Genomic DNA, 21884 nt, shown 5'->3' on the forward strand with positions numbered 1-21884 from the left:
GTTTTCTATCTTGCTCTGCTTTTAAGTGGATACTCACTCCTTCCAGGTGAGAGTTCATCCACTTTTTCCTCGCTGCAGAATCACTGAAAAATGGGTTGGCAGAAGAGAACAGGGGTATTGGGCAACGTTTTGTTAGGTTAAAATGGAGGGGTTACCTGAATGGTATCCAGGATGGTACCCCAGCATAGGGACAAGGGGATGGAGTAGGGCAGTTCTTTTACAAATAAAAATGTCTGAGGAGGCAGCATGCCTCCAGCGGACAGGGCACTGGACTGAGCATCAGGAGCCCCAGGGTTTCTATTTCCAGTTCTGCCAAGCTGTGAAACTCTGGGAAAGTCACTTCTCTCCTCCGTGCCTGGTTCCCCTCCCAAGATCCTGTCTGTCTTGTCTATTTAGACTAGAAGCTCCTCAGGACAGGGTCTGTCTCTCACTATGTGTGTGCACAGTACCTAGCACAACAAGCCCTTAATCTCTGTTCAGTGAATCAAGTGAGAGAATTTGGTATTCTCATTCCAGTCATTAGCGGAAGCTCCTCTGCACCTAGTCATTCAGCACAAGTGGCAGCAGCTCCTGGGAGGAAAAGAGTGCTGTGGGTCTGATCTGAAGTGCAGCAGTAGAGCTGGGTGTGAGAACTTGCACAGCGCAGTCCATTCAGACTCTCGTTTGAGGAACACCCAGTACTTTCGGAAATACAAATAATGCCATGAAGTTCCATGTTGGGATACACAAATGGCTTTAATAAACTCAGACCATGCATGTGCGAAGCAGATAGAAGCAAGCAGCCACTTTGCTTTGTAAACCAAGTTTATTCATAGTCCCACTATTTCTTTTTTTCTTTCAAAGTGAATATGTTCCGTTATCTGAAAGAGTAAGAGCGACATGGAATTGCGTTTTGGCCCACTCTTTTGTTGATTGTAATGGTCAGCAAAAGCTTAACATGCAGGTTCTGCCCCTTACTAAAATAAAAAGCCTTTTCCCATTAGACCTTCTTTGCTGCTAAGCTGAATTGCCATGGAATAAGCCGAGCCTACAGTGGTTTTTTCTTCCTCAAATAACTCTGTTGTGAGAAGCAGTGGGGCCTGTAAGAATCAATAAAACCTCATGGAAAGTAACAAAGGAAATCAGAAGGCCTGGTAAGCAAGAGTTGCAGTGGCTTATTCATGCATTAATGCACTCAGCAAGTTTTGAGAGGTGCTTTAAGGAGGACATTTCCCTCCCTCCACTAAAGCTAGCGGAGCTCAGAGATTGCAAGGTCAATGTTGTTCAGCAACTGTGTGCACAAATAGTTTAAAAAACAAAAGAATAGGCCATTTCATCAGAAATAAGTAATCGATCTCATCATGACAGTTAAAAAAAAAAAATGGCAGTTTCCCAAATGTGGTATTTTCTTTGCTTCAGAACGGATCGGTGCAAGGTGAGGTAATACAGGCGCCCCATGGGTAAGTGCTGGGGAACATTAAACAAGGCGTCGCCTTTTAGAATCTCTCTCCATCTCCTCATCTGGAGAGTCTCCATTGCATCCCAGAGGGGACACCATGTTCAGCAGAGGATCTTCAGATGCACGGCCAAACAGGGACAGCAACAAAGCCACTCCATAACCAGTAGCTCGTTCGCCCTAGAAAAAAATGGGTACACTTCAGATTTTAATATCACTTGGGTATTGCACTCATCCTCACTCTTTTCCAAGTAGAATCCAGGCACATCCAGACAGAGAGCTGACCCATGAGTCTGCTCACATTCTTGGGGTGGCATTTTCCAAAGTGCCTAGGGAGTGGGATGTCCAACTCCCTTAGCTGCTTTGGAAAATCCCACCTTTTATGCCGCACTTGGCAGAACTCTGAAGAAGCTGGCAGCGTGCTCACAGGCAGGCATTTCTGAGGGATCCTGCTGAAATGAAAGTGCTAAATAAGTGGGCACCACACATAAAGGAGAAAAACGGAGAATCCCACTAATACTTTAAGATATGCAGATGTCTAGAAACATACATTCTATTAATGCAGAAATCCCAGTCTGCTCTGTAATAATAGAAATGAACACAGCACAACATACTTTACAATGATCTTTAACATCAAAGCAAGAATGTATTCTATGAAACTGATCTACAGATGAGTTGGAAGTAGTACATGGTTGCTCTATAAGAGAAGCCTCCTCTGTTTCTCTGGAACTGTACTTTGTGGGTTAAGTTACGGCTGATATTGGTGAGTGGGTGAAGTTTGCACTCTACTGTAGTTTAGTAGGAGGCAGAGTACAGTTGATTTGTGTCAGAGAGAGACTGACAATTAATGTGTTGTATTTATCCTAACCCCTCTCACAGCAGAGAATCCACAATTCAATACCAGAGAGGAAAATCCAGCTGCACAATTTTGTTTTGTTTTTTAAAAACAGCAAAGCAGCTAGTTGGTTAGCAAGAGAAGAATGAGGGTGCAAATATCTGCTGAGGCATTGGGGGAGCAGATAGAGCCCCACAGAAATTTGACAGGCAGCCCGGACAAGCCAATCGGGAACAGACATAACAAAGCAAACCACCATGAGAGGATATTGGGCTAAATCACTTAGCACATGTTATGTACTCATTTCTTAAATCTGTAGAAGGCATTTAGTTGGGTTAAGAAAGCACATGCAGTTGAAATCAGAAATTAGACTAAGTAACATTTAGAGATTTCTTTTAAATAAAAAACCCAAATAAGTTGCCAGAATAAAGCAGTTATCTTTCTAAAATCTAGATCTCTTTGTACAGTCATTGCTTCCTACAAGAAAGCTTTTCTTTCTAATTCCCCCACCCCACAGCAGAGAGCTCTGCAAAAGCAGCAGGCAGGAAAGGTGATATTTCACACGACAAATTAACACACTCACCGCATGGACAGGTGCTGCAATGTCTATATGGACCCAGACACCAGACCAATCGAAACCAATGTGAGAAGCAATAAAGAGCCCAGCACAGGAGCTCGGAGTATTGTCTCTGTCCTGGAGAAACAATAAAAAGTTTGTTCTTGTGAGATAATTTGTCTTTAAAAATATTATTTGTCTAAAAATAACTCCTAACAATTTCTTTACATTACCCACCATTTTAGAAGAGGGGTTCTAAACCTTTTTCTTTTTGAGGCCCCCACAACATGCTATAAAAATTCCACAACCGGTCTGCGCCACCACTGTTTTTCTGCATATAAAAACCAGGACCAGCATAGGGGGCAGCAAGCAGGGCAATTGCCTGTGGCCCGGCGCCACAGGAGGCCCTGTGAAGCTAAGTTGCTCAGGTTTCGACTTCAGCCCCGGGTGGCAGGGCTTGGAGCCCTGGGCTTCAGCCCCATGTGGTGGGGCTTTGGCTTTCTGCCCTGGGTCCCAGCAAGTCTAATGCTGGTCCTGCTTGGCGGCCTTCCTGAAACCTGCTTGTGGCCCCCAGACCCCTGGCTGAGAACCACTGTTTCAGAAGACAATGTACAAATCCATCTCTCATAAGGCACTCTTAAAAGCCGTAACTTAAGGCTGGCCTTAGTATATGCCAGCAAGTTCTCAGGTATGCAAGAATGAATTAACGCCTGCTGCTCCTTTCTGGAGTTATCGGCTCTCCCCACTCAGCTGTGTTTTCTCCTTACCTCCTTTCCCCTTACTAAACAGAACCACTGTACTTTTACTGGGGCAGAAGGGGTGGGTTACACAGCCATGATGCATGTGGTAGTTAAGAAGGCAATGCAGAATCCTCCATCACACCAATTCCAACCCCCAAAACATTTTGGCACTTGTTTAGCTTAGATGTACCACGGTCAACAGCTGGAGTCACCGCAGTCAGACCTGAGGCCCAGCCTTGCTCCCTTTGTTAAAAACAGAGCTGTTTGCAAGTGTCAATGGCAGGCAGGTAGGTTGGTTTCTAAAAGCTTTTACTAACTTCCCATACATCATCTTTGTATCTTCTAGCCCCTCCTACAACTGGTGCATTATGCAGAACATGCACCGGGAGTCTGGCCTGAACAATTCTGATTAAATAAGGGAATAAAAAATAATAATAATAAAAAAAAAACAACCTACTGCCACAGAGTTCTTCATATCAGCTACAGCAGAGGTAAATTCACTAAAATGGAGCTCAGGACAATACACAAGAGGATGGACCAGGTCTCCGCAGTTCCTGCCAGCTATAACACAGGCCTTCTCCCAATCTTCATTGTTGGTGAGGACAGCAGCATGGTATTTCCCTGTGGCAATTCCCTAGTGAGGGATAAGACACAACCGGGTAGGATTAATATGGGTTTAGTCCCAAACTCTTTAGCGGACGTGCTGGATAGAACAATTTTCTGCTCCCTACTTGGCGCTAGCAGTTGCCTGCCACAGAACATGGCTATCAATAAAATTCCCACTTAGAAAACATATCTGAAAACGAAAGAAAAAGACTGAGGTGTTATAAATAAACAGAGGGGTTCTGGGCATCATCAAAACATTTTACATTTGTGATAAGAAATCCATTTCACAGTGAAATATTCCACACTCATCTAGGCTAACACAACAGCAAACACACAAACATCTCCCTGGGGTTTCATAGCCAACAAACGATATGGCCGTATGACTACACTCCCCATGTTTGTTGGTCCAGCAATGAATAATAAATAAGATGGCTCACATGCACATAGAACCAACCTAGCATTTTGTGTCAACCACAGATAACATGGACATTGTGAATGCAGGACCCTTCATAGGAAAAGTCATTTCACCCTAGATCTGCATTTAGGTCTTGGATTCGACCTGAAACCGAGAAGCCATATGTTGTTAGTGTTTTCCACACTGGTACCATAGGGCAGACATAAGGCAAGTTTTCAAAAGGGCACTGTTACATTGGCATGCACAACCCCTGATGAATGCAAACAGCATGCTTCCAGGAACTGCCCAATTTTTCAATGAAGACTAATTCTACCCCCAGACCATCCAGGCTAGATCTCATCACAGGAACTACTGCCTGTCCACACTATCTTCTATAAAAATGTTACAGTGGTTTACAAAAGTGATATTTCAATGTCAGTTTTTACCCTTTTACTAATATATACTGTGTGTAACATATGCCCTACATTATATAACATACCTTGTAAATCAAGACTTTGCCAAATAATTAACTGCAGATGCCGGGCCAGATACTCAGCTGGTGGAAATCAGCATAGCTCCACTAACTTCTAAGGAACTAGTGTGATTTACATCAGCTGAAGGTCTGGCCCACTAATCTCAATCTCGTATAGAACTTCCAGCTCTTGCAACTGTTAAACAATATCCAGCTATAGTTACAACATCAGATAAAAATGTGCTAGGCCAAGCACAAAGTTCTCTTACCCGTCCTTGTGATGATTATAAAGCCTAACAACATTTCACTCCTTCATACAACACATGTCTTGTGCCTAAGCCAAAGTGATGAGCCAAATTTGCTAGGCTGAATTTAGAAACACCCATGTGTTCACCATTATTGATGGTTATTACCTCCAGCTCAGTAAACCCCCCAGGGACTTCACTGGGAACAGGATCAGACCATGAAAACTGACAACAGCATCTTAAACACTGGTTTAAGTTCTCTCAAGGAGAAATTGATAAAACTGTCAACTTTTGAATAATACTGGAGCATTTACATGAGTTTCATTTGTGTCTGAATAAACTTCATTTTTTTACTCAATTATGTATAAGATATAAAAGCCCACAAGGTACACAAACCATGTCTGACTAACGTAGTTATAAATGTAACACGCTGGCAAAGTGTGTCGTATTCCCCTCTGGTGGCTGGTTCATGTAGAGGATAACAGCCTTTTACTGCTGCTAGCTAACAGAGTTACTTCTCCAGCTCAAGTTGTAGAGACCTGTGGTTTGTAGCTAAAAGTGCAGCTTGATGTCTCCACAGACAACTTACAGTGGTGGCATGGGGCCGTTATAATAAAAAGCTGTCCTCCAGCAACCCAGAGGCTTTGCAAACAAGTACCTGAGCTCCGGTGAGAGTGGCCATGTCAAGAATGATATCAGCTCCGAGATCCTTGCACGCATATGCGACTCCATCAGCCAACACCAGCCTGCCCTCTGCATCAGTATTGTTGATTTCCACAGTTCTAGGAAGAAGACATGTTATTTAATGCAACAACGCTTCAGGTTGGGAATGACGTCTGCAAAGAGATCCTGCTCAGCAGCTCTAAGAGCCAACACTGCTGCAAAGCGAAAAATATAAAGAAAATGCATTTACTTCTTATTTGAAGCAAGGGACCCTTTCCTTTAAAGTTCCACAACAGAGCGTACCTGAGCGACTAATGCTGGCTTTATCATAGATCCTACAGTCTGCAGAGCAGGGACCATCTTTCTATTGGGTTTGTACAGTCTCTCGCACAATGGGGCTGGGATTTCTAGGCACTACTGCAACATAAATAAGAATATACACAAACAGCAACAGCTACCTATCTTCAGCTTAAAGAGCCCTAAACACTCAGGCAATCCTAACCTATTACTGGAACTGGGACTCTACAAAGCCAGGATGAAAATGGACAAAATCTGATGCTGTTCTGCTCAGAGGGGAATCAGATTATAACAATATCTTACAACGGGCTAGCCAGAAGAAAGCATCCACTTCTAAACACACAGGAAACTCACAACTACGGCTATGTGAAATAGTGGCATAAGGATTTCGGGGGGGGGGGGGGGAATGAAATTAGAGGTTTTTGTATTTTGGTTTGCACTCAGAAAAACTGTCATTTTCCAGGGAACCTGTAAAACTTTGAGGGTCTCCCCCGCAGCTGCATCTCAGGGGAAAAAAAGTTAACTCTTGTGTGAAAATGTTCTTGTGAAATGGTGAGATTTCATGCAAACAGCTACAAACTTTCAGCCAAAGACACAGGTTGTGATGTTCTATTTCATACTTTTAGGGTAGTCGCTTTCCCAATGTCATTTCCATGACTGCTCTTCAAAGAAAAGGGTGATATTTGCTCTCCCATTCAATGCTAAAAGTAAGCAGTGAATAAGAGTAGCTTTATCCCAAGCGCTTGATACAGATCCTTTAATGACAGAACAGTTGTCTGGGAATCAGGTAAGAATCCTTTATTATCGAAGCCCATTTCAGGACTTAATGAGCAGATTTTCAAGATACTGATGAAGATTTCGTTGCAAAAATTTGTCAAAAAACCTGGTTTAATTTTTTCAGATTTTGAAATTTCAAAAGGGAAAACGAGGATGAAAATTGTCATTTTCCATCCCCATCCCATTTTTCAACCAGCTCTAGCTGACAATAGAGATGTAACATGAGATTTTTACAGCATAATATTGCGTACAATAAACACCTCATAACTATCTTTTGTTTCTTTATATTCTCCAATTTAAAACTTGCTGCAGATGTTAATATTGTTTGATTTATTCTCAGTTACTTAGGTAAGGTAGCGTGGATTTCATTTGGCATGTGGCTATAGAAGGGAAATGTATCAATGATATGAGCATTTATCATTTGTATTGCGGTAGCATCTACGACCCTCGTGCTGGATCAGCACCCCGTTATGCTAGCTGCTGTACAAACACAGAATGACAACAATAAAAGGTCCTTGCCCCTCTAAGAGCTTATGATATAAGAAAATAGATTCTACAGCTATACCTGTTGTTCACTTGAATAAAGTGGAGAGACAAAGCACTACTAAACAGGTCTATGAAAGGGACAGACAATCTTACTTTCCCGAGTAAAGGACATGGATGTCATCAGGTCTTGTTGAATTAGGCCCAACAGAATTTTCAGCCAAGCAAAAAACAGCATGAAGATTGTCTTTAAAGCCCTGTAACAAGAAGAGGAGAGATGCAATTCAACATAATGTACATAGTAGTTTACTGGGACTGAAATTAATGAGGGATTATGGCTTTTAGATAGAACTATTTCCATGAAATGCATTTATCACATGCAAAATCTGGGACAAGTGGCTTCTAGCCTGCAGCGGATATCAAGATATGTAAACTCACTGGGGCAGGGACTATCTTTTTGTTCTGTGTTTGTACAATGCCTAGCACAATGGAATCCCGATCCATGACTGGGGCTCCCAGGTGCTTTGGTAATACAAATAATTAAAAAAAGACAGCGTACAAGTACATTGATTTGTAGCTTCTGAGTTTTCAGTGGAGAGATAACAAGGAACCTAACAGAAGGAAAGCAGCACATGCTGAGAAGAGAGATCTTGTGTATGTGTGTGTTAGGGAGGGGAACTAAAGCCTTTGCCAGCTGCATAAATCACTGAATTCAGCCTCTTTCACTCTCTGGCACATAAAAGTTTAGTCTCTGTGGGTGTCGTTTATTTCGGACTGTTGTTGGGTTGAGTGTGCGGCGCTGGCGGGCTGTGATATACAGGAGGTCAGATTAGATGACACAGTGGTCTTTTCTGGCCTTAAGCTCTGTGACATCAGAATTAAAGTGTCTTCTGTTCAAGATGTCTGCATCAACAGAGCTGGTTGAAACTTTGTGAAATTTGATTCTTCGATAAAAATAATCTAGAAGTTTTTGCAAATTAGTTTTGCTCTTTTTGACCAGCAACTTCCAAAGCCTATTGAAGTTGATGGGTGTCTTCTAACTGACTTCCATGGGCTTTGGATCAGGCCCCTACTAAGACAAGCTCCTTATACATAAAACCAGAGTATTATTATATGAACAACAGTCGTGCAGATTTTCAAAGATGTGCTACTGCACATGTTCAACCTCAATACAGCCCTAAAGGCATCCTCAAAACACAGAGACTAGGGACATCTGGGCCAATATTTCTAGCTACTTAATCATCTCTAGCCACAAATAAAAGATTCAGATAATAAATCCTTTGAACATGACAATTATAAAGACTTGTGACAGCATGTTAAAAAGTAGTTCATGATGAATGGGCTTTTATTTTCCAATGCTTGTGTTTTCTATTACTTCTGTTTTACTCTTGAGTGATGCCAAAGACTATAACTTGGGGGCCTTTAATAAATTGCTTCCATCCCTATCACTTATGGAAATCTCATGGAAAAGCCTGTAGTAGTTATGAAGAAGGACAGATACAACAACAGTTGGTCTACAACCATTTGTAAACTGTAAGCCTTCTAAAGAGGAACCCTAAAAGGACAACTGCCTGACTACGTGGACCCCAACCGGATTGAACCAGATGCCAGAAGAGATCTGCAGGAAGGTCGATTCTCCAGACAAGCTGAGTGACCTTACTGCCCATTATCTGTTCATTGCCCTGCAGGGCCTAGTTATAATTAGCAATCTCCCTGTAGAGAACATGCCAATGCCTCCTGACTTTAAGAAATTCCACTATGGAGACTTCATTTGGAAGACGACTGGGAGTCCTAGAGTATGGTATTCACGTGTGTCAATGCATCACTTCCCATCCCATACCAGTCTACTGCAGGGTTTCTCACACCTCAACGTCCATAAGAGACAAGATACTTGTCCATCCAGTCCACAGGTCCTATCCAATATAGCAATTCCTATGGTTCCCCCACTTCTAAATGGTACCATAAGGTGACTCACAACAAAAAAGAATTATCACGGTGTGGTCTCCTATTTTGCTGTGAGCTACAAGGCATACTCTTAGGAGCTGGCAAATAATTTGTATTTTCCATTCCCTCTTTTTCTCTCTTTCTGATTAAGTCCCACTCTGTTTTTTTCTGGTTTATAACCACTTTATATTTGTGTTTTGTTTGATGACATTTTAGAATATATCATTGTTTTCATGTGTACAACATGCCGAGTACCCTGGGATGGGGGGGGGGGCTTTTTTAGTGGGGGAGAAGGAGGAAAGTGTGGCAGCTGTGTCTTAATAAATAAATAAATCTGCTTTGATCCCCTTTCACAATTTTCAACAGCACCAGCTGCTTTTAAAAGAAGCAAACTCTCGGTTGCGTCAGAGGTCAGTTTCACTAGGGATCTTTTGATAAGCTTCACCTGCTAGAGACGCCAGGACTTGCTGAGCCAGCTCATGGTCTTAAGTCCAAAGGGCTAATCCAAGAGTTAGATTGGCTCTTTGTACGTTGTAAAATAAAGCCAACAACCATTCCTACAAACCGACGGCAGCAGGGAACCATCAAATTACCTCACACACAAGAGCTGGGGTACTTTGCAAACAAAGGGATACAAGAGACACTGTGCTAACCAGAACCCCCTGCTGGGCAAAGTTGGTCTGCATGACAAAAAGCTGTTCTATTCATTTTCCATAAAAGGAATTCCACCAAGCGGGTGTATATTTACTCCTCTAAATAGGAAATGCAGCTAAACTAATGCTGAGAAAGGTGGACATTCCATCCCATTATCAAATGTCCCCTGACAGATGACTGAATCCTTTTGGTTACTTTTGCAGGCTCTACACGTTGCTTTTAAAATACCTTAAATGAGTAACAAAAATGAATACTCCTCTACTGTCCAAACTACAACTTTGAAGATAGCTTCTTTTTGGGCTTATTTACCTTACATTTATTCTAGACATTTTAAAACTAGGCAATAGGATCTTGGAGTTTAAAAATATGCAGGCCTGGATTTTCTGAGCAATACAACAGCCTTTGCAGGCTTAATTTGCCCAGACTAATTTTACTGCCATATTGCACAGTCATAGTAATTGTGTGTGAAAATGACCAGCCATTTCCATGCACATTTATCACGATTGTGAGCAATAACTGCACACAATTAGGCAACAAAGGCACTTGTAAATCTTTGGTGCACAATCACTGAGGAATACTTAGTATAAAACTAAGTCAAGTTGTCAGGTTGACGGCAGACACGGCTTTTGTAGTCCCATTGGAGTGCTGTGAAAATTCTGCCTTGTCCTTTGGAATTGTGTGTGTGAGAGATTTAAACTATTTGAGGCATGAGAGTTACAGAGCTAGCAGCTTCACGTAAGTTGCTCCTTGCAAATTTGCTTCCAACTGCAAGTCTCTGCAGATAACTATGAGGTTTATAGTCCCTCAACATCAAACGCTCCTGTTATGGCCAAACACACAGCTAAAGTCATAGTAAATTGCTGCGAAATGGAAGTTTGGCACCTGACCACCTCCTGGACAGATCTTCTCTTAGACCTATATGTTAATCCACAGCAGCAAATGTTCTTTGAACCCTGGATATTTCTTGGAGGCAAGGGTGACTCCATCAGCAAGACTTACAGTGACTGGATTTGTGGTGAAAGCTGAATCCCTCTGGCAGCATCCATGCTAGGTTTATTATTATTACTCAGAAGGGTTCCCAATATTTCAAGGTTTGGCTTTATGTTGGTGTCCTTCTACCTTCTGGCCACAGCAGCAAACCAAAAGCCAGCTCCTTGTAAGACCATAAACTGGGGAAAGATAAGCCTGTTTTCCCAGTGTTCATACCTTATCTACCTGTTTGCTGACAATAAGGAAAACACCCAATGCCCTCACCTGAGGCAGATGATTAACAGCATATGACAACACTACATAACAATAGCGCAGGAAGAGAAGAGCAACACTCTTGCATTGGTATGTAGTGCTAACACAAAGACATTATTCTTCTCAGCAACAGCAGCTACCAACAATTCTGCAGAATGGATGCGACCTAAGAACTAGCATCAATGAAATCCTCAGGATAGGAGCATATTTAGCAACTTACATATATAGGTTCCGGTTTGGGAAAGTGGTTTCCCGAATCGGGGCCCTAGTGCTTTACAAACATTAATTCCCAAGACCCCAGTGATGTATGTAGAACAGCAACCTCCCCATTTTACAGAGACAGGCACTGATCTGTAGCAAGTTGTCCAAGGCAACTAACAGAACTCTGGCGCTCCTAGGCCCCAGTCCAGGGAACGCACCACTAGACAAGACGGCATCTTCTTGGGAATACGTAAACTTAGGCAAGAATTCTGATCTAAGTTATGTTGACTAAGATTTCACTTACTTGCTTTACCGTGGCTTTGAAGGCACCCAAAACAGCAGCTGCTCCGCCACAGTCACGTTTCATGCCAGGCATAGTGGTCTATTTAAAACAGAAATATATATATTTTTGTGTGTGTTTGCGTGAGCGCGAGAAGTCAAAAACATAAGGAAGAGTCACAGTTTTAGTCCCTGTTAAAACTAGAATCCCTGATGCAACCTTACCTCTCGTCTTGTGAGGGCTTGTCTACAATACACAGATCAGGAGGGTCTCTCACCCTGTGTGAAATTACAATCACTTTCCAAGTGTTAACTCTTGCTCTGCACCTTAAACTTTTAAGACACAAAACGTACAAATGCTATTGCTAACCCAGTGAAAATGAACTGCTTGCACTTTTTTGCTACACAAGCGAAGCTTTCACAACATGATCTGCATCCTCGACAAGCCAATTTTATGTTAAATACAGTCAATTCTCCAGACGTTGTTTCTGTCTGGCTCTTACTGGATCCTGTTTTAAAACTGAAAATACTAAACTTCTGTTGCTATTTCAGTATATAAAGTTAACAGGCTGCAATGTTCTCTATGGGCCTGACATGAGTTAAAGTTGATGAGTGTCTTTCCATTGACTTGGAAGGGCTTAGGAGCAGACTTTGTGTTCAGGAACGAAGGCCCTTCAATTCTGGCTTTCTTCTAATGCAGCAAACTACTGCAGGAGGAAAATACCAGCAATTTAACTGCCACATGTAAATACCAGCAATTTAACATGCCACTTTGCCACATGTTCCCAGACTCTTATTTGCCACTTTCACCCTTACAGCTTGTTTACAGATATGCAACCGTGCACATGGGAAGGATCAAGTACAAGTGTTTAACCCAAAAGAAAAACAGCTCATTTTCCATGGACATTTCTGACATAAATTATCCACTTCAACTTTATCACAAGCAAAGATGGAAGCAGGACACTGGGTACGTCTACGCTGCAATCAGAGCTGTGAATGCAGCACATGTAGACAGACCTGAGCTAGCTTTGACCCAGCTAGCACAAAAACAGTAGTCAAACCATGGGCTATCTGTTCCTGTCCTGGGTACGCAGTGGAGAGACATGCTGCAGAATGTGCTGCTGTAGCTTAACTGCTCTTGTCATTTGACATAGCTAGAAGGAAGCTAGTTCAAATACATCTGCACATGCTGACTGAAGTGTAGACGTTCCCCCAGCCACCTATTCTATCTACAGATACAGCATTTACATACCTTTCCCTTAATGCTGAGGCCTCCGGTGTCATACACAATGCCTTTCCCAACCCATGCGATGGTTTGTGTAGCACCATCCGGGGTGTGACTGAGTACAGCTAGGGCAGGTGGATGCACAGCTGCTTTGCCAACTCCATAGATACCTGGAAAAGAAAGATTGAAAAACCCGAGTTGTTGATAGGGAACTCTGTGGGGGGTGGAAATGTATGGCACTGTGTTCTGTTTGAACCAGCCTGGGGTTATACAGGGAATTTCAGGGCTATAAAATTGTGCCCAATTTGTGTAAACAACAAAAGTCATAATGAAGTGGACGCTATCCTGAAGTAAACTGAAGATGAAAGACTGAGCTTTCAGCAAGACATACCTCCAAATCCCTTCTCATTCAGCTCCTCATCACGAATAATGGTTGGAACAATCCCAAGATCCTTGCCAACTTTTTTGATTTCCTGTAAGGTTATCATAAAAATATATATATATAAAATTAAAGAATAATAATTAGCCAATGTTGATTAGAATGTACATGTGTCTTTCCAAAGCTAAAGATGCCCACCCACACATCCACTGTGTGCAAAGCCACAAAACGTACAAGATCTTGGGCCTGATGCTGATCTCTTGATAGTGTAATTCTTTTTACTTCAGCGGAGATACCACTGATTTATGACAGCGTGAGGGCTGACTCTGGCCTTTAAGTTCTGATCGAGAGAGGAGCTTTTAAATAGGAAGGTCAGCCAGCCTCCACAGAAGGCACTTGCCTATAATCAGGCCATGATGAAATAGAGAAGGAAAGTTAATGCTCTCAAAAACTTTGCATAATAGTAAACTAATTTTCACATATGGCTCCTTTCACCCTATCGGAAACACTTTACAGTGATAACTAAATAGCATTCCCTTTTCATGGATGGGAAACAAGTGGCTAAGGGCCTCATTTCCAAAAGAGGGCAGCACTGTAGAATCAGTGGGAACTGTGAGCATCCAGTACCTCTGAAATATCAGCCTTAAGTGACCTGTCCAAAAATCACGGAACAAGCCAGTGGCACAGTCAGAAAGAGAATCCAGCTTTCCGGACTCGTGATCTAACTGTTTAACTGGGCTTCCCTCAAACTCACCAGTGCTCTTGAGCTGCAAAAGGGTCCATTAATGACAAGCCTGTAGCAGCTTCTTGGGGATGCCTGCCATCATTCACACTGCACAAGACTTCACTAAGAGATGCCAGCATTATTTCTAGACTGTGACATTCAAGACAGACTTCCAATAAGCAACCCTGTTGTAATCACCAACCTCCAGGAAGCTGTTAGTGTTCATCTCATTGCATGGAGTGTCCACAATGCGAGCAGCCAGCCTCACCCCTTCTGTAGCACTTGCCAAACACTGGAAATAAAAGAGATGGAAGGCACAGACAAACGAGAGTTGGCTGACTAATTGCACAATGCTGCACAGAAATTGGGTTCAGTGTAAAGACAAAGATGTGCAGTTCCCCGATTCCCAACTGCAAAAGATCCTTGTTCAAGTCCAACACTCTTGCACTGCCTGTGCTTAAACTCCAATTAATTATGCTGTGCCTTAAGGAAACTGAATTCCGTTTCAGCATGAATTGACAGCACAACGTAACAGTCTTTTTCACTGTCCTATTGAACAATTACAGTGCAATGTGAAGTTACGAATGCAATGGAGAGGGCATGAAACCGATTCATATAACCAAGGGCTCACATAAACGGTGGGCTGCTTATGCTGGAAGCCTATGGAAATGATACAGTCCAGGGATTGGCAACCTTTGGCATGTGACCCGTCAGGGAAAGCCCCTGGCGGGCCGGGCCAGTTTGTTTACCTACCACGTCCGCAGTTTTGGCCGATCACAGCTCCCACTGGCTGCGGTTCACTGCTCCAGACCAGTGGGGGCTGCGGGAAGGGCGGCCAGCTCATCCCTTGGCCTGTGGCACTTCCCTCAGCCCCCATTGGCCTGGGACGGCAAACCGCGGCGAGAGCCACGATCGGCTGAACCCGTGGACGCGGCAGGTAAACAAACTGTCCCGGCCTGCCAGGGGCTTTCCCTGATGGGACGCATGCCAAAGGTTGCCGATCCCTGATCTAGTTTTTTGGAGGGGAGGCTGTGGAGTTGATTAACTCTGGAGGCTTCAACGCTGAAGTTTACTATAGCAATACATTCTACATGGGCTCCACCTTAAACCGGCCCAGACAAAGGAGATGGTGCAGAACAGAGAGGCCTGCCTGGTGAGTGGTGTGTCCCAAAGGAAGCACGAGACATCAGTGCTCTGGGGTCTGCACGAGCCATCTCATATTTTCTGGGCTGAATTTACAGAGTGAAATCCTAGCCTCACTGAAGTCAATGAGAGTTTTTTCACTGAACTCAGTTGGGGAAAAGGGGTCAGGATTTCACTCTAGGGCAGTGGTTCTCAAACGTATTTGATCGCGCCCCCCTTCTGTGTGTCTGTAGTAGCTTATGACCACTTGCCACCAAGTACATATACTGATAAAAAAAATCCACATGCAACTCACTCAATATCAAAAACAGAGAAGGTGCAGATTCAAACAAAGCCATTTAAGTATATAGCAATACCATACCATGTCAGCCTTACTTCTGCACTGCTACTGGCAGAGAGCAGCAACTGCTGGCCGGATGCCCAAGTTTGAAGTCAGCGCTGCTACCAGCGGCTTCTCATATCCCCCGCCCCCCACCCGCAGAATGTATTCAGCGCCTCTGGGGGGGCCATACCCCAGTTTGAGAACTTCTGCTCTAGGGGTTGGTTTTGAGCCATAAAGTGGCTTGGGCCCTGTCTCCCTGACGGGGTCCGTTTTCATTACTCATATGATAACACTTAGTCCTGCCATGAGTTCAGGGGACTATACCTCTCAACGTCCCTTTCAGTCTTATGATTCTATGGTTTTCTCATTTGGGGTGAGGAGCAGCTGCTGTTACCCAACTGCCTTATATTGTACTATACTGTCACAGCAAAGATGCTCAGAGCTTGGGAAAGCCACTTTAAAAAAGAAATAAACACCACTATATCCTGCCCTTAGCCAATCTATGAATACTTCCCTGCCATCCTTGCGAAAACTGATTAGCTGGGGTGGCATGACTTTGTGTTGTGTAGCTAATCCAGCTCGCAGGTCAGGGCAGAAGCAAAGGCAGACGCTAGAAAAAATTTTAACTGATCTTCTGACAGGGACAACCGTCAGCTCAGAGACACTAGTCAACCTAGGCCTCTTCTGCTCCACCACAGCCAAAAACATGGTTGAGGGGTTCCTACAACTAATCAAGTGATATGCTAAGTTCATGCTGTATAATACAGACTTGCAACTCAACTCTATTTCCCTAGTGCAGAGGTTCTCAAACTGTGGGTCGTGACCTCTCAGGGGGTCACGAGCAGTCAGCCTCCACCCCCAAACCCCACTTTGCCTCCAGCATTTATAATAGTGTTAAATAAAAAAAAAAGTGTTTTTAATTTATAAGGGGGGGGGGTCGCACGCATAGGTTTGCTGTGTGAAAGAGATCACCAGTACAAAAGTTTGAGAAACATTGCCCTAGTGTCACATTTCTGGCTACAAAGTTTCACTGGGAGAATAAAACCATGAGGTGATGTAATGTCACATATAAATACCATAGGCCACATTCTGGCCCCAAAACATTCAGTTTCTGGTGACTTCAACGAGAGATGCACTTATGTAACCAATGGTAGAATTCAGCGTCATAAAAGCAAGATAAACTTACTATAACTTCCTTTGCCTGGAAACACATGCACATGCCTGATTCAATGCAATATTAGGCCATAGGTTAAAATCTATTACTTGCACCCAAGACAAATATTATAGAAGTGAAGTCTCTTTGTGTGATGTGTTTGTACAGTTCTCCGAGGACACAGCAGTCTGACCCCTAATTGAGATCTTTAAGTATCTCTGCAAAAATATCTTCAATATTACTAATTCTGAATGCTATAAAGTTATATTCACACAAGTGATAATAAAACTGAATTGATCTGTGACCATTTCTTATCTTGGGTGCTGCAGATATTCTACATTCATTAGATACTGAATGGTAATTCATATCAGTGTAACAATTCTGAATGAAAACTGGGCTGGATATACAAGGAGCAACGTGACAGCTAACTGAGGGAAAATCTGTAACTTACTTTAAGCGTTGCCACTTCTATGGGCCCATTGTTCTGTCCAACCAGGAAAAACTCCACAGTTACAGTTTTCTTCTCTGTGCGCCTAGAGGCACTGGACCGGTGCGTAAACAGTGGGAAAGCCCTGGCTAGCGCACAAGCCGAGGCAAAGACTTCAGAGCGCTCACAGACCATCTGAAATACCAGCAAGAAGACAAATGGGTCACAAAGTGTTAGAAGGGGATGAAACCGGATTATGGGGTCTGTTATCCTTGATAAGAGTGCCAGTGACAGAAAAGAGAAGGAGCTCAGGCCTGGCCTATATGCAGACTTTAAAGTAGTTGAACTATTTCAGTTAGGGACTGATTTTTTTCCTGAAATAGTTATACTGGTATAACCCCTCGTGTGGACACAGTTATACTGGGATAAAGGGCCTTAGACCAGTCTTGCTTCTTCCGCTTCCCATACGGGGATAAGCTGTACTGCAGGACCCTGTAGCACTTTTATCCAGGTGTAAGTATGTCCACACTGGGGTGTGTGTACTAATTTAATTACATTGCTGTAATCAAAGCGTTTCAACGTTAGTGCATAGTCAAAGCCTAAGAAGCGTGGGAATTGCCCTTCTATTTTCCAAGCACACTGACAGAAAATTACTACTATGGCTAAGGCTAAATATTAACTTCAGGCTCTTGATACATGCAGTAGATTCTTGAAGTTTACACTAGGAATGGGAAATGGAAAACTGTTTTAGAGAAATTTTACAAACGTTAACTCAGACAGAACAGACTTAGACCAACTGGCCTCCCAACTAATTTTTCATGTGACGAGTGCTGTAGATAGCCTAATAGTTTATCTAGAGAAAGTTTCATTACTGACAGTAACCTGAAAGACACCTTCAAACTGGTCTACAGGAGATTCCTATCAAATTAAAAAGTCTCTCCAGCTGCAGCAGTTTAACTAAATCCTTATCTAGACTAGGATTTAAGGTCTGACAATAGCAGGTGTTAGCTAACACGTTTTAAGAGTCTAGTGTAGACAAGACACATTGCCTCTAATATGTCCTAACCTGGTTGTGTAGCATGTATTAAAGGCAGGAGGCTGCTTCTACATTATACTTTTAAAACACACTCGCAACTATGTGTTAACGTCACACCTTAGATCTCGTCTAGACAAGGCATCTATTGCTGCAAACACTTTGTTTGGACTCTTATTCCAGATGAAAAGTGCATTCAAAAACAGAGTAAAAACCATTCTTAAAGTGATTTAGTTAAACTGGTGCTCACCTTGTGCACAGACTAGCTCTTCCACTTAGTCCTTGGCTATGCTAGAAAGTTGTACCACATTATGGGTATGTCTACACTGCAGCTGGGAGCATGCCAACAGTGGAGCAGCATGCCAACAACAGGTCCAGGGGGTCCAAGCGGGTTTGTACTCAGGTGGCTAGCCTGAGCCACTGCCCATGCTACCCCCCAGATACGCTGCTTTTTAGCGCATTAGCTAGAGCAGAGCTACCGTGTCTGTCTACCTGCACTGGGAAACACCTTCCCAGCTGCAGTGCAGAAAAACCCTGTAACTATACCAGCAGAGTTATACCTAAGCAACCAACCCCTCCTAGCACAGATGCAGTCATATTGCTATAAAGTGCTATATACTAGTATAGCTAGCCCAACATGGAAAAGGGAACAAACTATGCCAGTATAAATCTTCTTTATGGTGGTATAATTGTGTCCACACTAGGGCTTTTATTGCTTTAACTGTTTTAGTAAAAAAACAAACAAATAAAAAACCCCAGCCCTCCCTGAATGAAATAATTTTATAACTTTCAAGTACAGACCAGGCCTTCTACAGATCAGACTTCCTCGAATACAGGAAAATGCTTAACTTGGCTTTTTACCAAAGGTACTTTCTAACTGTCACTTACAACAATACATCTGTTGATGCCTCCTGGAAGACAGTTTCGAACAAGGCGGGTGATGAAGTGAGCTGCAGAAGGGCTATTGTGTCTGCTAACTCTGGAAGGTAAAGCAGCTACGGTGGCATAGTTCAGGTAGAGGGGACAGTTGTCGGTAGGATTTGGATTCAGAGTGCTTAATGCAGCCTGCCATATCTGAGAGGAAGAGAAAGGGAAACAGATTAAAAACAAAGAACTGCAGGACAACACTTTTCTATCAGTCTCACTCTTGGTATTTCTGATGGATTGCCCAACTGTAATATTCAGGTGCGGAAAGTGTAGAACGATGCACCTGAGTTTAAATACAGTATCCACATGCAGCTTTTTAAATGATGTTTTTATACACACAATTTAAATATGGAAAACCAATTTGTTAATCAGGAAGATACATACTTCCACAGGCAGTGCAAGTTATGTTTGATACTACATTAAACATGGAAACAGGCCATTTTATATAATAGCTATTCAAAGCCTTTTTAATTAAAACTGTTTTAATAGTGATAAAAAGCTGGTTTGATTTATTAGCATAGAATATACAGCTATTTCACATGGCCATTTAATTAAAAAAGGAGATGAGAGCCAATTGTTCTTCACAAGAGACACACAGTCCAATCAAGAACTGCCACACATCTAGCAAGCTAAAAACCATAATGCAAAAATATTTGTGGTTGTCCCATAATTTTTAAAAAGTCATTAGGAGCATGAAAATAAAAGCAGATCTACACATTCCATCCAAACAGCTGGGGGGGGGGGGGGGGGGGAGAAAACCACAGGATATGTTTCACCCTTTCCTGAAAATTCGATTTAGGTCTCAAGCTTGCCATTTGGCATGCAAGAATATATATTTCAATAATTACATTAGTTACAATATCCTCACCTGGCACTGCTAGAACACCCCTGACCTCAAAGGAACATAAAGCACTTTACACCCATCAAAGCAGAGGGAAGGTAAGATCATTTTAAGTTGCAAGCACATGGCAAATCCCACAGAACTTGCAGCACAACAACAGACTCCTGCCAGAAGTTGCTGTCTTAACTGTTGTGCCTGGAAGCCCTACAGACCCCTCTACTGGGAAAATGACCTGCCATGTGTCTCTCAGCCGGGAGGGGGGATTCCTTTGAGGAGGGGCTATTTTAAGGTTCATTTAAAGCATCATTCATTGAGAGGCAAAGGATTTTGCTTTGTGGGTTTCAAGGAAACATTTAAAATCTCATTTCACTTGAGAGGGCCCTGCTAAGCCCTCCTTCCCCACAACACTCTGCCCCCAGCCCCAATCCCCTGTATGGGGCTGCAAGAAGCAAGGAAACCACACCACCATCTTAGGCAGGGCTCTGAGGCCCCCTTCACCAGAAACTGCTCTCCTAGGACAGGCAATCATAGCTAGTCGCTTCCAGTCACAGCAACTGTATTTCTGCTCAGAAAACACATGAAGGTGCAGGGTCAAACACCCTGTGATTTCCTTCCCAGTCCCCACCCTGCAGCGGCAGGCTCAACCAGCTGCAAAGCCAGGAGATTAGAGCGGAGTGCAACTCACCCTGGAAGACGACGATGCTCTGATGGAGCCCAGGCACAGAGGGATTGGGTAGAGACTACTCCCAGAAGGATGCTCATTCAAATGACAAGCCCCCCAGGGATTTTTAGCCCAGGGGGCTTAAACACCCCCCCCAAAGGGGGACTATGCACCCCCCAGAACACCCAAGCCAAACCCCACTCCAGGAGGGAATCATGCACCTTAAGCCCTCCAGAGTCTCCCTCCACACACACACAGGGGCCCAATCATGCACTTGGCAGTCCGGTGGAATGAGTAACCCAGGGGAAAGAAACGGGGAAAATAATCAGTCTTGACCCTAAAGAAACCCAGCCCTGGGCAGGGGCGCTGGAACCATTTGTAGAGTGGGGGTGCTGAGGGGCATTAAATCAAATTTCAAACCCTGTATGTGCGGGAATCCATTTGAAGCCAGGGGTTGGGGCAGCAGTTCCTGCACCTTTGCCCCTGTGGAGCTGGGGGAGAGCAAACGCCCTGCGGCCCTGGAGAAAAGGGGCCCTAGAGAGGAGCGGGAACGTGCGTCCTGGCGCCCAGGGAGACAGCATGCACCCCGCAGCCCCGGGGGGAAGTCGGGGGGGATCGCGCATCCCGCAAGGGGGGCACCGTGCACCCCGTAGCTCCGGGGAGAAGTCGGGGGGCGCGAATGGAGCACCCCGCAGCCCCGGGGGGACACCGTGCACCCCGCAGCCCCGGGGGGAAGTCGGGGGGGATCGCGCATCCCGCAAGGGGGGCACCGTGCACCCCGTAGCTCCGGGGAGAAGTCGGGGGGCGCGAATGGAGCACCCCGCAGCCCCGGGGGGACACCGTGCATCCCGCAGCCCCGGGGGGGAAGTCGGGGGGGGGCGCGAATAGAGCACCCCGCAGCCTCGGGGGGAAGTCCGGGGGGGCGCGAATAGAGCACCCCGCAGCCCCGGGGGAGTCGGGGGGGGGGTTGCGAGGGACACGGAGCAGCAGTCAGCGAGCTGCGGGGGAATCGTGCCCCCGGCCCGGCCTCACCTCCTCGCTGACTCGTGGCTGCAGCTTGCCCCGCAGCTGGGCCCAGGGCAGGCGATGCAGGTTGTGCAGCTGGCCCAGCACGAGCAGCGGGCGGCTCTGCGGATCCGCCTCCCCGGCGCTGGCCTGGAACTCCAGCTGCACGTTCGCCATCTTCCCGCCCGCCGCCCCGGCCCGGCAGCCTCCCCGCGCAGCGC

The 21884-nt window shown here is 44.3% G+C and overlaps 1 protein-coding gene across 1 annotated transcript; it reads right to left on the minus strand.

Moving 5' to 3' along the window:
• Positions 1-716: 716 nt before the first annotated feature.
• On the minus strand, positions 717-21884 carry NPEPL1 (aminopeptidase like 1). The gene is made up of 12 exons (XM_084645892.1): positions 21691-21884; positions 19118-19303; positions 17221-17391; positions 14354-14443; positions 13440-13521; positions 13076-13218; positions 11849-11926; positions 7660-7760; positions 5942-6065; positions 4024-4200; positions 2854-2964; positions 717-1615 (listed from the first exon to the last, which is right to left on the minus strand). The coding sequence occupies exons 1-12, from the start codon at positions 21838-21840 to the stop codon at positions 1457-1459; spliced, it is 1572 nt and encodes a 523-aa protein (XP_084502018.1). The 5' UTR covers positions 21841-21884; the 3' UTR covers positions 717-1456.

The sequence above is a fragment of the Lepidochelys olivacea genome (assembly GCF_965140295.1).
Source record: "Lepidochelys olivacea isolate rLepOli2 genome assembly, chromosome: 13".
NCBI classification, from domain to species: Eukaryota; Metazoa; Chordata; order Testudines; family Cheloniidae; genus Lepidochelys; species Lepidochelys olivacea.

Coding starts and splice junctions, on each gene's coding strand:
- NPEPL1 (XM_084645892.1), bottom strand. CDS start 21,840: ATGGCGAACGTGCAGCTGGAGTTCCAGGCCAGCGCCGGGGAGGCGGAT. Junction 13,219..13,439: donor GAATGAGAAGGGATTTGGAG/GTATGTCTTGCT, acceptor TTTCTTTTCCAG/GTATCTATGGAGTTGGCAAA. Junction 1,616..2,853: donor TTGCAGCACCTGTCCATGCG/GTGAGTGTGTTA, acceptor ATTTTTTTCTAG/GGCGAACGAGCTACTGGTTA.